General features: G+C 32.3%; 1 protein-coding gene across 1 annotated transcript in view; it reads right to left on the minus strand.

The window, feature by feature from the left end:
* Positions 1 to 5,091: 5,091 nt before the first annotated feature.
* Positions 5,092 to 13,683, minus strand: part of LOC150104204 (calpain-5-like) — a 150,841-nt gene continuing 142,249 nt past the window's right edge. The window contains exon 13 of the mRNA XM_090397307.1: positions 5,092 to 9,750. Within this exon, the coding sequence (XP_090253433.1) occupies positions 9,568 to 9,750 (183 nt within the window). The 3' untranslated portion in view covers positions 5,092 to 9,567. The remainder of the gene's footprint in view (positions 9,751 to 13,683) is intronic.

The following is a 13,683-nucleotide window of genomic DNA, read 5'->3' on the forward strand; positions in this document are numbered from 1 at the left end:
CTAGGAAAGGGCTTTTTCCTGGAATTTCGTTTTGTTTTTGCCTATTAAAATGTATTTTGTCTGCTAATTGTATATATTTATTACTTAGGGACACGTAATTAAGATAAAAATAACTTTCTAATAGGTGAAATGGAGCTGAGTGAACTGTACAATTGAGTTTGCCATCCTGCAGTGAGGACTGGGTTTCCCTGGGGAGGGGGGATACAAAGTAATAATATACATTTTGAAAAATATTAAATCCCTAAGCTTTTGTTTTTCTATACAATAGTTCATTACTCTAAGTTTTCAATGACGTGCATTTTTTTAATAAAACTGCTACTCACTATCACTGCAGGTCAACTAGCAAAACTCTTGGAGATAGTTATTTAAAGATTGAGCCTAACATAACAACCAAACTTGTCTTTTTAATCCATCTGTAACAAACATCTTTGTTTTGTATGTTAGAATTTGGAATTGCTTCCACAATTACTGGATCCTTTAGTGGCTGGTGTACTGCTATAAGTGTTTTTGTTCTCTGAAGAGATTTATTACCAGCTTAATAAATCATATTTAATGTGATCTCGTATTGTGGCTACACTGTTGAGCATCAACATGAATGGATTGCTGTACATTTGTAGTAATAAACATTAACATAGACTAGCAATCAGTAATATATATGCACCGTTAAAAGTATAACAGCCCATTTCCAACAAGAAAAATTAGCATCAAATTGTTAGTTCTCTGTCGGCAGGTAATAACTTTTAAACCTGTGAGGTAATCTGTATAAAGTTGTGCATGAATATGAACCTATCAGAGATAGGTACTGAAATAAATTTATGAGATCTGGATTTAGCCTCTTAAATGTAATATAAGATTCTAATGATTCCATTATGTAAATTATTCAAAAATATGAAAAATGATTCCATTATGTAAATTATTCAAAAATATGAAAAAAAATAAAGCACTATCAAGAACCCTCTACCATATAAGTTATTAGAAAAGCAGCTCATCTGATATTATCAGAGTTTTGTCATTAACAAGCAAATGCGGGTTATATTTTAAAGGTATTCTTCAATGGCTGATCAAAAATATCTAGCAAGTTTTTTTTTTTTTTTTTGGTAGAAAAACTATTTAGCAACCACATAAGATATGTTGCAATATCTTCCAATGCCACTTATCAGAAAAGGTGAAAGCCTGTTGAAAGTTATTCACTTGGTTACATTACAAATTAAAGAGGCTAAGAAAGTATATTCTTGGTTTAGTCTTTTATCCAGGTGTAAGAAACAAAGTAGGCACATGAAGTAACTTCACGATTTGGCTAATTGTACATGTACACCCTCTGTCCAAAAAGAAACCGAAGAAAATAGAAGAAACTAGTGGCGCCACCTGTTGTATCGTTTTGTTGTCGAAAGCGGCGACCTTCATTAGTGTGTGTCAACTGTTTATTATTATTATTATTCCTGATACCTCCAAGGAGTCCGGAGATTCATCGCGGGAGGACACTTACAACTGTCTCAACCACTACACCGAACCTCTACTACAAATCATCTCCATCAACGCCATCCACTGCCCACACCTAGTATTTTTTGTCTGTAAATTGCATGTGTTCTGAAGGGCCGATTTGTCTGTATGCGGGATGAAAAACCCGAGTTTCCAGGAGGAAAAACCCTGCTACCACCGTATGAGATCGGCTAACTCACCTTCGATTAAAATCGTCCAGATAAAGATTCCTCCCGTCGCGACGAGAATCGAACTTAAGCCTGTTCCAATCGAAGTGCGCAATGTACCGTCGTTCTTCCAATTGCGCTACGGAGGCAAATAACATTTACGACATTTGTTTCATTAGAAGCCGAGTTATGGTGCCAAGATTGACAGTGTGTTTTGACAAATGGTCGGTCGTCACGATATTCATGCCGTACGCGACGAATTCTCGCTATCAATCGCTTCAATTTATGATTATTGATTTATGATTATGATTTATGATTATGACCAATATTAAAGTATATTTATAGTTTTTATTAAAAATGGGACAAAATTTACATTTTTATTAAAACGACGGGACGTCCGGAAAATATGAAAAAAAAAAAACTGCTGTCCCGTTCAAAACGATACGTATGGTCAACCTAGATAAAACTCACCATTGACAGTTTGGCCAGGCGGAATGAATTCTTTGCAGATAATGCCCTTGGAATCGTAGAAAGAAATCAGCATTGTCTTTACTTCTGATTTCTCCAAGCGACTTTTTTTCGGATGCCCCTCTTCTGGTGGTCTCCACTCAGCACTCTGTTTTGGGCTCATACTCAAAATATTTCGTCACCAGTAACGATCGTTTTAAAAAAAGTCCGAGCGGTTAATAAAACCTTACGAGCGGTTTTAATGAGGTCCTTGCAGTGTTCAATTCGATACATTTTTTGGCCGTCGGTCAACTTGTGGGGAACAAATCGCGAATTCAATTTACGAAAGCCCAAACTCTTGGTCAAAATGTCGTGCACAGTTGATTTTGGAATCCCCAATTCATCTTCAGTCAATCTCACGGATGATTTCGGTTTTTTTTTTTTGATGAAATCACTCTTTTTGGTCAACTTCTCAGTTTTTGGACGGCCCGGCTTTTCGTCGTCCTCAAGTGTCTCACGACCACTTTGAAATCGCTTAAATCACTCGTAAATTTGAGTACGGGATAAGCATTAATCACCGTATGCTTTTTGAAGCATTCGATGCGTTTCGGTAAAACTTTTACCAAGTTTAACACAAAAGTCAATCGCAGCTCTCTGTTTGAAACTCATTTTCCGACCGTTCGTCAAAACACACCGTCACTCTTGGCACTATAACTCGGCTTCGAATGAAACAAATGTCATAAACAGTTGACACAATACTAAGGAAGGTTTTTCGACAACAGAAAGATACAACAGGTCGCGCCACTAGTTTCTTCTATTTTCGAAAAGTTCGGTTTCTTTTTTGGGCAGAGTGTGTATATAGACTAATGACTTCACATCAGTTGCCTTCATATCCCATAATGCAAAGTGAAAAAACTTTCAACATTATCTCTGATCCAGAGGAATTTAATTAGGTGATAAACCTTTTTTTTTTCCCATATACACCACTTGTATATGGGAAATATATGACTTCAACCTTGGTATCTCTTCTAGGTCTGGCTCCTGAGACATCAGTAAAGGTCTAAACTGGTCAGGGTAGTGGCCCTTCTCATAATGCTTAGTATTACACACATCTCAAAGGGGGATAGCTTAACATTATGGAATACTAAGGCAACTGATGTAAAATTATTAATCTCTATATTCAAGTAGCCCAGTTGTAAAGCCCCATGTTGAGCCCAAACACAAGAGGTTGGTTAATCAACCTATAGCATGTTAGTACTGTGTATGGGTAGTAAGTTAGGAAAGGAGAAATTATTTTACATTTGATTTAAAAGTCTGTACATTTTGAAAGTTTATTTCCCCTTGGTTTCATACTTTATGCAAGTGGAGGCAAACAAAGTTTGAGTGTAAAGTCACTTCACAACTTGGTTACTTGTATATAGCAGCTGATGACTACATATCAGTTGTCTTAGTAAATTATGGGTAAGGTCACTACCCAGCCCGGTTTTGACCTTTATCGAGGTCTCATCAGTGGGAGCCTGAGACCCAGAAGTGATATCCCAAGGTTGAAGTAATGCATAAGTCATATTTCCATATACAAGTAGCCACTTCTTATTACTAAAATACTCTGGATTATAGATAGATGTTGAAAGTTTTTTTTTTTTTTTTCACTTAGTTATACTATAAATTAACTTTCAACATCTGTAATCCAGTGTACAATATTTTAGTAATAAGGTGTGAGACCTTTTGACTACTTGCAAATGGAAATATGACTTATGCATTACTTCAACCTTGATATCACCTCTGGGTCTGGCTCCCACTGATGAGACCTCAATAAAGGTCTGAATTGGTCTGGGTAGTGACTCTTCCCACAATGCATAGCAGTATACATCTGTAAAGATATGTACATTACATTATCTGATACTAAGGCAACTGATATGAAGTCATCCTCTATATATATATATATATACACCGGTATATGTATATAAGTAGCCCAGTCATGAAGTTACTTTACGTGCAAATTTTGCTTACACTTGGATAAAGGACGAAACCAAGAATATAATTTCTTGGCATCTTTAATTTAAAGCCTGTACAATGTATTCCTTGGGAAACACTCTCTCACAATACAGCAGATGCAGGAAGAGGAAAAGAAACTTATTCTGTGGGTTGCAATGTGTACTATGAAGGGATTTAGACAATAGCTGTGCATGTTCCAACAGACTTAGTACTGAGTGTGGGAATTATTGATATTTCAGAAGTTATTTCTCATGCAAACTTTGCTTGCTTACACTTGGATACAGGATTAAACCAAGAACATAATTTCTTGTCATCTTTGATTTATAAGGTGAAAGCTTGACTTATCATAAGTGAGCTGATCCAAAATATTTAATTTGATTCATCACTATGCTGAAAGATCCATGTATGCACGTATCGAGTTCTGTTGCAAACCAGTAAAGAAGTGTTACATTTTGAGAAACAAGTGGATCCAAGGACTTCTGAGAAAGGCAAGTTTGGTGATGATAATTTGATGTTTGTTCCTATGCTGTGAAAATACACTGTATGAACATATGCAAATTCTTAGTATTCCCATGACGTCACACCTAACACATCAAATTTTGTCCTGTGCAACATTCTCTCCTCCAGATGAAAGCATTAAAGCTGAAATCATTTTATGGATATATATGTGAATTGTACTGAAGTTATGTGCCATTCCCAAACAGGATAACCACAGATGCAATGAACATCAGTAGAACGGAAATACTGATTACAATTGTAATCATATTTAGAAGCTAAATTTACCCCCCCCCATCAAAAAAAAAAAACTGTCAAAAATGTTTTTGAATAGAAGATACACAATGAGAACATCCAATAACTAAACATATCAGTGGGAAAAATGTTTCTGAAGAAAGATTAGGAGTACAAAGTTAGTCTGAATGTGAAGTTGGTCAGATATTATTAATGTAATTCAAATAACTAAATGCTGAAGAAATCAATATTTACAAAAACTCAAAATCACAAATAAGCTGCCAAAGAAAAACTTTATTTCAGATATACCAAATCATTTGTACACAAAATGATATATATATATATATATAATTATTAAATATCAAATGCATTTAAGAGTTCAGTATGTTACAATCAAAATGCACTTGCAATTATTAAATGCATGTTTATGGAGCTTTCTGATCAATTCCCAATTATATATGTATAAATTAAAAAAAACAGAAAGCATGTTACTTTGTTTTGGACAAATATAACACCTTTATTAAATAACTAATTGCACTCCTAACTATATTTAAAAAAGAGTAAAAAAACTTGATACCTTCATAGAAAGCTTTATAAAAATAATATTTTTCTACAGTAATGTACAAAATATTTTAGTATTTTATTTAACTCTAAACTGTAATGAAATAATTATTTTCTATCATCATTGATGACAACTTATCAGGACTTCATCACATAACAAAAATGGTTAATTATACCATAACATTAGAGCTAATTTTTCTATATTCAATTTAAGAATTTTCATATACAGTGGAAAATCACAAATGTCACATATAAAGAATTCAAATTAAGTTGTTCATATTCTAGCTTAAACAAGTTACTTTGTTCTGAACAATTACTTGAATTATTTTAACTATACATTTGGTTTCAGATCACAAGAATAAAGATGCAATGTCAACAAAAGAAAATGTGACTCACTAAATCATAAGTACTGAAAATATTAGTGACTGAAAAATAATGAGAAAACTAATTGAATTCTACATTAATAAATAATTAAATTTTAAGGGAGGAAATACATATATATATACACACATGTACATAATTATATAATATTTACTGCATATTATTAAAATTATTTCAATTTATTAACAGAATATATGCTTAAACGAAGTATGGCTGGCAAGTGTAAGATGAGCAAAAATTAATAATTTTCTGAAATTTAATCTAAACTGTTGTGTTCTGTTTTGTTTTTTAATGAAAACAGATTTAAGAGGAAAAATTGGACTCTTTTCTCAGTTCTTTGCATGTAGCACAGAAATGATAATCTTAAGTGCTGCACATGAATTATAAACAGTAGCAATATCAGAAGATTAACCCTTTGAAGTCAAAGAGTGATATAATTATTAGTCAGCATTATAGATGAACAGCTATATAAGAATAAAACAGTCATAAATATATATATATATATATATAAAGTGTATATTTTTGTATTACTATTCTCTATATAAATTTATCAAAAACAGGTATTGTTTATTTCAATCTGCTCAAAAAGAAGCCATTTACTAAGGAACAATCATTGCAAAAATGCATTCTGATATTCCAAAACCACATCTTTGTAGAGACTTTTAGGAAGACCATATGCATGCATTTGTACATAAAATTATTTTGTTTATTATCTACACCAGTAAATTTCATTGACTTGAAAATTTTTAATAGATGGTTCTCATCTTCTCTCTAAATCTCCCAGAACACTACTTTTGGTTAACTAGTTATAATTAGGTGTATCAGTTTTATTAAAAAAAAAAAAAAATCTTTTATAATGCTATCTATTAAAAGATAAAAGTTTTGGTGTTTTCTAAGAAAAAGTACAACTTTTTTTTTTTTTTAGAGGATGTTTATTTCACAAAAACAAACATTTGGAAGATTATATTATGCTGAAATTAAAAAAAAAAAAAAAGTGAGAAAACAACAACAGTCATATCATTTAGGAAGGCAGACGCAGATACTCCAACCAATTTCCTTTAAGGCACATCAGGAACTAAAAATTTGACAGCACCTTATGTATATCTGCAGAATTCAGAAGTAAATACCGTATTTTCCGGTGTATAAGAAGCACCCAAGAAATTTAATACAATTTTCTGGAAAAAACCTAAAACCTAACACAAAATATCTCAACACGTCAACTCAATACTGATAAACATAGGTAACTGATTACTCAAATAAGATATTATGAAACTTGAATCGGGACTCCCCATTCTTAGCCAATGACGCGCTAGAAGTCACGTGAAGGTCACGCATCAATCTGATTGCACCATTAACCGCCTACAAAGATCTTGGAACATAAAAGGGAGTGCGTATGACTTTGAAAAGAGGAAACAATCTTAACCTTCATTATATAAGATGCACCCCATTTTTAAGATGAATTTTTAAGGTAAAAAAAGTGCATCTTATACACCAAAAAATACGGTAAATGTATGCAAGTTACACAGTATATAAGCTCTTAAGCACTTTTGTATTTTTAGAGTATACACTCGACAGACAGTGATTTAAGAACTACTGTAACTGTGCATATCATAATGCTACATGAATATCATTTGTCAATATTTTATGTTAAACAAAAAATTTTGCTATTTTAGTATAACTTTAGTAATTATAGAGATATTCCTTTTTTTTTTTTTTTAATGTTCACATATGATTTTGTTCATCAATAGGTTAAACTAAGTTTTGCATGATAGCTGCTAAAGAATATATAAAAAAATATAAAAAAATTCACAAATGAAAATTGAACATTTTCTGCAAAACTAGTTACTTCTAAAGTGAAGTAACACATGGAAACATGTAGCATTAGAATAAAAAAATCAACTGTCCTGTATGGAATCACATATTGTTCTATAATTTGTAGAACATGTCTGGAAGAAAATAGGACACTTATTTGACAATGAACAGAACTGACTGATATGACTGAACATTACTGAAACTAGACTTTACAGAGGATCCAATATATCAACAAAATTTATAAAACAGTACATTAAAAGTGCTAGTTACAGTTATTGAACTATGTATAATCATACCTAAGTATGCATAATAATATGAAAAACTAAAAGCAGAATAAAAGTGCAATGAAAGAGAATTTTTACAGTAAAGAAAATCTGTGAGTGGATGGAACTGAGAAGTACAACTAGCCAATTTGAAGATCAGAACTCTAAATTTTTTATACTGAACTGCTGATTGATGTGATGCTATGCCTTATACAAATATCTAATACATTAACAAATACTACTATTTATGATTCAATTTAATTATTCAGACATAATGATTAAATTTAAAGAGCTTGAAACAAGACAGAAAAGGAAATAAAACCGAGTAATTTGAAATAAATTCTAAATCTCTTTATAATATGATTTTTAGAGTTATAGAAATCATGTGTAATATACTTCATTAATACTTAAAAACACAAAGTTCATTATAGCAATAATCTTCTCTACATTTTTCTTTTGACTTTTTTTTTTAATTAAGACTTCCTACAATAAACACGACCAAGATTGCATTGTTTTAGAGATTAGACTAAAGCAATAAAAACATTTCAAAAATTATTACACAAAACATCTTCTAGTTTCGCCAATATGCTGTTCCTTATGACAGTTCTATTTGATTTAATAAAAACTGACAGTCATTGAAAATATCATTTATTAATGATATTTTCAATGACTTAAGAAAGAAGATGTCATTAACTAATTTTAAGTCTGAATGACAGAAGAAGCTTACAAGTGAAATTTATAACATCTCAAGAAATGTAAGTTTGGCACTGTTTCAGAGTGTAAATTTGTACAAGTGAAAGTGACTATAATACATTAATAGTAATAACAAAGAAAGTAATTATTGTGAATCAAGCATGTTATCAAAGATGGAAACTATCAATGCAAATTATCATACTTTGTTCTGTATAGAGATTTTGATTAAAAGAATAAACAAAAAAATTCTCAAAATAATATATCAGTTAAAATATTTTGTTTTGATATACATAAATAAAATTAATTTAGAGGAAAGTAGGTTTGGACAAAATGCATAATCACAACAGTAAATGAGTATATTAAAGTACCAATAATAATAATAAAATTTTTTTTTGCCAATTTGTAACAACTAGGATAATACTAAGTGGTATATTTATTAATCTCTTATTTTCTGATAAAACCAAGATTTATTGAGTTATAAGATATTAGATAAAAAAACATGGATATATCTTCATAAAAGTTACAATATACGTAAATTTAGAAGTTAATTTCACAAATAAGTTAACAAACCCTCAAAAAATACATACATATATATAAACTATAAACATGTTTCATATATCTTTAAGAAAGAGCAAAAATCCTTAACAAAATATCTATTTTAAACTTTTAAATAAATAAATGAAATAAATGTAATATACATTATATGAAAAAGCACCATAAATTGATATAATTTTTATTCACATATTAATTTGACTTAGAAAAAATATTAAGTGCATTAGTAAACAATGCATTATGATAGCTGATAAAAATTAACATATCACAGTTCATATACAAGTTTTTTGAATTTTCATGGAATAAATACTGATCATGGTACATCCAAAAGCAAATAATTCATTATTTACAAAATGTGTGTTAAGGGGGGGGGGTAACCTTCTCATTCAATACGCTCAGCAGTAATTACTTTGTTATAGTGATATCATTTTCTAAATGCTGCCTTTCAAAAATAATGAGAATATATATATCAAGTTGTGATTTGAGTACTAAAATGCCATGAGATCATCACTGGAAACAATTTCTACAACAAGAGTGCCAGGTTTCTTTATATCTTTCTCTCGCTGACGACCATAAAGTTCAATTTCGTGTATTACTGGCTCTGGTGTTAGAGGAGCACTTAAGACAGCTTTACCCATGTACCCATCCATCACAACATTTTGATTCCAAACCTAGTAAAAAAACAATTTTGTTTTTTATTTTAGAATTATAATACAAATACTAATAACTTAAACAATCATCATCTTCATCAAATTCCTGACATTTACCCTCAAGGGGTGTACAGGATATGATAGTAATACATGAAAAATTTACATCATTACTAACTTCCTACCTACAATTTTTTGCCAAATCAATCTGTTACCTGTGAAAGCTACAACATTGTCAGATCTTATATTTATATATCTTCTAAGGCACTTTTTACTATATCAATCCACCTATATCTTGGTCTTCTTCTAGGTTTTTTTTCCTGCCAACTTGGCAGGGAACACTTGTTTGGTTAATCTTTCCTCGCCCATTCTGCTTAAGTGACCATACCACCTGAGATTAGCTCTGCTAATGCATTCCTGGATGCTTACAATGTCAAGTTCTTTCCTAATATCCTCGTTTTTAATATGATATTGTCATTGATGCCATCTGTTCACGCCCCTAATCTTTCTCAGGACTCTCATATCTGCGGTCTCTAGTCTTTGGTCAAGTGTTTAACTTCTGACCTAGCTCTCAGATCCATAATTTAAAATTGGTTTGTATACAGCTAATTTAGAGACCTAATTTAGAAATTTATTTAGTTGACTTCCTACCATACCAGCTTTATTGATTCTGTTGTCTATTTCCATATTTAATTTACCATCTTCACTAAAAATCGTGCCTAAGTAGCTGAAATGTTTTACTTGTTCTATAGGTTCTCCATTCACAATGCAGTTGATATTTTGAATGCTTCTGCCTATTTTCATTATCTTGTTATTGCTGACCTTCATACCATATCTACCACAACAGTTATTCAATTTAATCAGGGAATCTTGCAGACTTGTAGTGGATTTATTTAGAATCTGCATAAAGCAAGGAGCTGACATTAACATCTCCAATTTTGATATCAGGTTTAATACCACTTTCCTTCATAATGTAATCCATAAAGATAATGTACATCCTTGTCTGACACCAGATTTAACATTAAACCATCTTCCTGTACTTCCTTCAATTCTAACTGCTGATTTACAACTCAAATAAAGACTAAGTATTGCTTGATATAATGATCCACTCACACCATACAACTGTAGCATTTTGAATAGCTTCTCTCTCTTGGCACCTTGTCATATGCTTTTTCCAGATCTACAAAACTTAAATACAGATCTTTGTTATATTCCCCTGACTTTTCAACTATTTGTCATAAAATGAATATCTGATCCTGACAGCCTCTATTTGGCCTGAATCCAGCTTGTTCCTACCAAGCTTCTCTCCCACAATTCTTCTCAACTGTTTCTGAAGTATACTGGCATAAATCTTATCAGGAACACTCAGTAGAAAAATACCTCTGTGATTCTCACAATCAGTTTTATTTCCCTTTTTATATATGGGTACTACGAGAGCTCTACTACAATCATCTGGAATTCGTCCTTCTGTCCAGGCCATCTGAACTATGCAGTACAGCCACTGTGAAACTTTTATACCTCCATACTTGAGCATTTCTGGTCTAATATCATCAACTCCAGCTGCCTTTCCACATTTCGGACTTTTGATGGCTTTTTCTACTTCAAGCATGGATATGTATTCCTGATTGCATGCCTGGTCAGTGTTTTTTTATCACTGTGCTCTCATCACTACTAGTTTCATTTAGCAATTTTTTGAAGTAATTACTCCATACTTTTCTCGAGTTTTCATATCACCTTTATCATCTCTAATTCCTTTTACAGCACTCTTTCCTCCATTTCTGAGCTTCTTCAACAACCTCCAGAATATCTTGCTGCCTTCTTGATATTTATTTTCTATGTTCTTACCAGAGTCTTCCCATGACTTTTGTTTAGCTAGTTTTACAAAGTGTTTAGCTTTCTTACATATGTCTCTGTATTCTCTAAGAGCATAAGCTGACTTATTTGCCAGGAACTTTTGATATGCTTTCTTCTTTTCCTTCACTGCCTCTTTAACTTCCTGTGTCCACCATGGAGTTCTGATTTTTCTATCCTTGCAGACAACCTCACCACATGCCTCTCTGGCAGAATCAATCAATGTTTTCTTCAGAGCTTGCCACTGAATCTCCAAGGATTGATTCCTGTTCTCAAACTCTTTCATTTTTTCTTGAATAATGTTTGTATATTTTAGCCTACAGTTCACATCTGAGAGCTGCTCAACTTTTATTAGTTTTAAAACTTTCTTACATGTTCTTCTTTTCAATATGAAATTCAATTTTATCCTGCTTAAGACTAAATGGTGATCACCTCCAATTTCAAATCCTCTGTACACTCTTCCTGAAACAGAGAGAAAACATCACTATCAACAATAACATAGTCAATGAGACTTTTCTTATTCCTTGCCTCTTTCTCTCCATGTGAATTTGTGCACATTTTTATGTTGGAACATGGTGTTAGTAATAACCAGTCCATGTCTTGAGCAGAAATCCAACAAGTATTTGCCATTATTATTAGCTTTGCTCTTTTCTCCAAATTTTCCCAAAATATTTTTGTATGTCTCACAATCATTTCCTACTCTGCTATTTACATCCCCTACAAGGACCAACTTTTCATTTTTCATTGCATCAGTTGCTTTTTCTAAAGCCTCAAAAAATTCCTCCACTTCTACCTTAGGAGAACCTTCTGTGGGACCATAGGCACAAATAAGTCTCATTGTCCAGTTCCCCATTCTGATATTTGCCCACATCACTCTACTTGAAATTGCCTACCATTAAAGATTAGCTCGTATTTAGAGTTGAATACTATGGCTACTCCTTCTTTTCCTTGATTGTCATTGCCTGAATATAACATTTTTTATTTATTGCTCAGAAAGAGCTCACCAGTTTTGTTTCAGTCACCCCTATTATGTTGATCTGGTACTTATCTAATTCCTCAGCTAGCTCCATTTCTTTGACATTCAGGCTTCTTATGTTGATAGTACTGATCTTCAATTCTGGTGATACTGAGTTCTGGTGTGTTTTAGGATTTGTTCCAGTAGCTGTCTTTTCGCTGTTCGCCCTGGTTCCCTGGAAAAGAACAATGGGGGCCTTGTTTAATGGGGCGATGCCCCAGCCGGCATGAAATTCTATCATGTTGTACCATCATTTAATATTGTAGTTTAAGCCAATAAGAATACAATTTGGTCGGCTAAATCCCAAATTGCCAGCACATCCTCGTTCATTCAGTATCCAGGTAGATACTTAACAGGGTGCACCACAAGAAGGTGAGGATTGGACATTAGGTCAGAAGCCCTGATTGGTTTTCTCCCCATTCCTTTAAAGGCTATGTGGAGGTCTCCTTTCAGTTATACAGCTTTGACCCTTAAGCACCCCTAACTTAAACAAATATAATTAAAATATCAGGAGTAGCCAATAACAATTTGAAACTATGAGAATTACCTAATTTTTAAATAACTGGTATTTCCTGATATGCATCTTGAAATGAATATACAAAATAGTAAGATAATCCAATATAAATTGCTGACTTGGTTGACTAAGTAGATAGCATACCTGCTCTCCAACCAACAGGTTGTGGATTGAATCTCACCTTGGACCTGGATATTTGTAATATGCCTGATCTGGAAGAGCTTGTATAGCATATTGAATTTATGAGTATTTTTAAGGCTTCATGATCATGTTTTTAATCAACAAATACTTTAAGTTCTGAATACAATTAGTCCTTATTCTCTTTCTGTTGTCTTAGGCAATTCTAAATACATCAATCCACTTATATCTTGGAGTTTTCAATCTTTCCTATTTTATTCAGTGTAAATAATTCTGCACTTAAGATTTACTCTGCTTATTGAATCTTAATAAAAATATTCAAAACAGGGCTAACCATAAAATTATCATATTACTGTTTCCATTCCTTGTTTATCAGTTTTACTTCAAGCCCAAATTCATATGTAAAAACTGTTTAAAAAGGTGATTTGTTTACTGCAAA

The sequence above is a fragment of the Typopeltis vanoorti genome, chromosome 8, assembly GCF_054136105.1.
Source record: "Typopeltis vanoorti isolate ZY-2024b chromosome 8, IOZ_Tvanoo_1.0, whole genome shotgun sequence".
NCBI classification, from domain to species: Eukaryota; Metazoa; Arthropoda; class Arachnida; order Uropygi; family Thelyphonidae; genus Typopeltis; species Typopeltis vanoorti.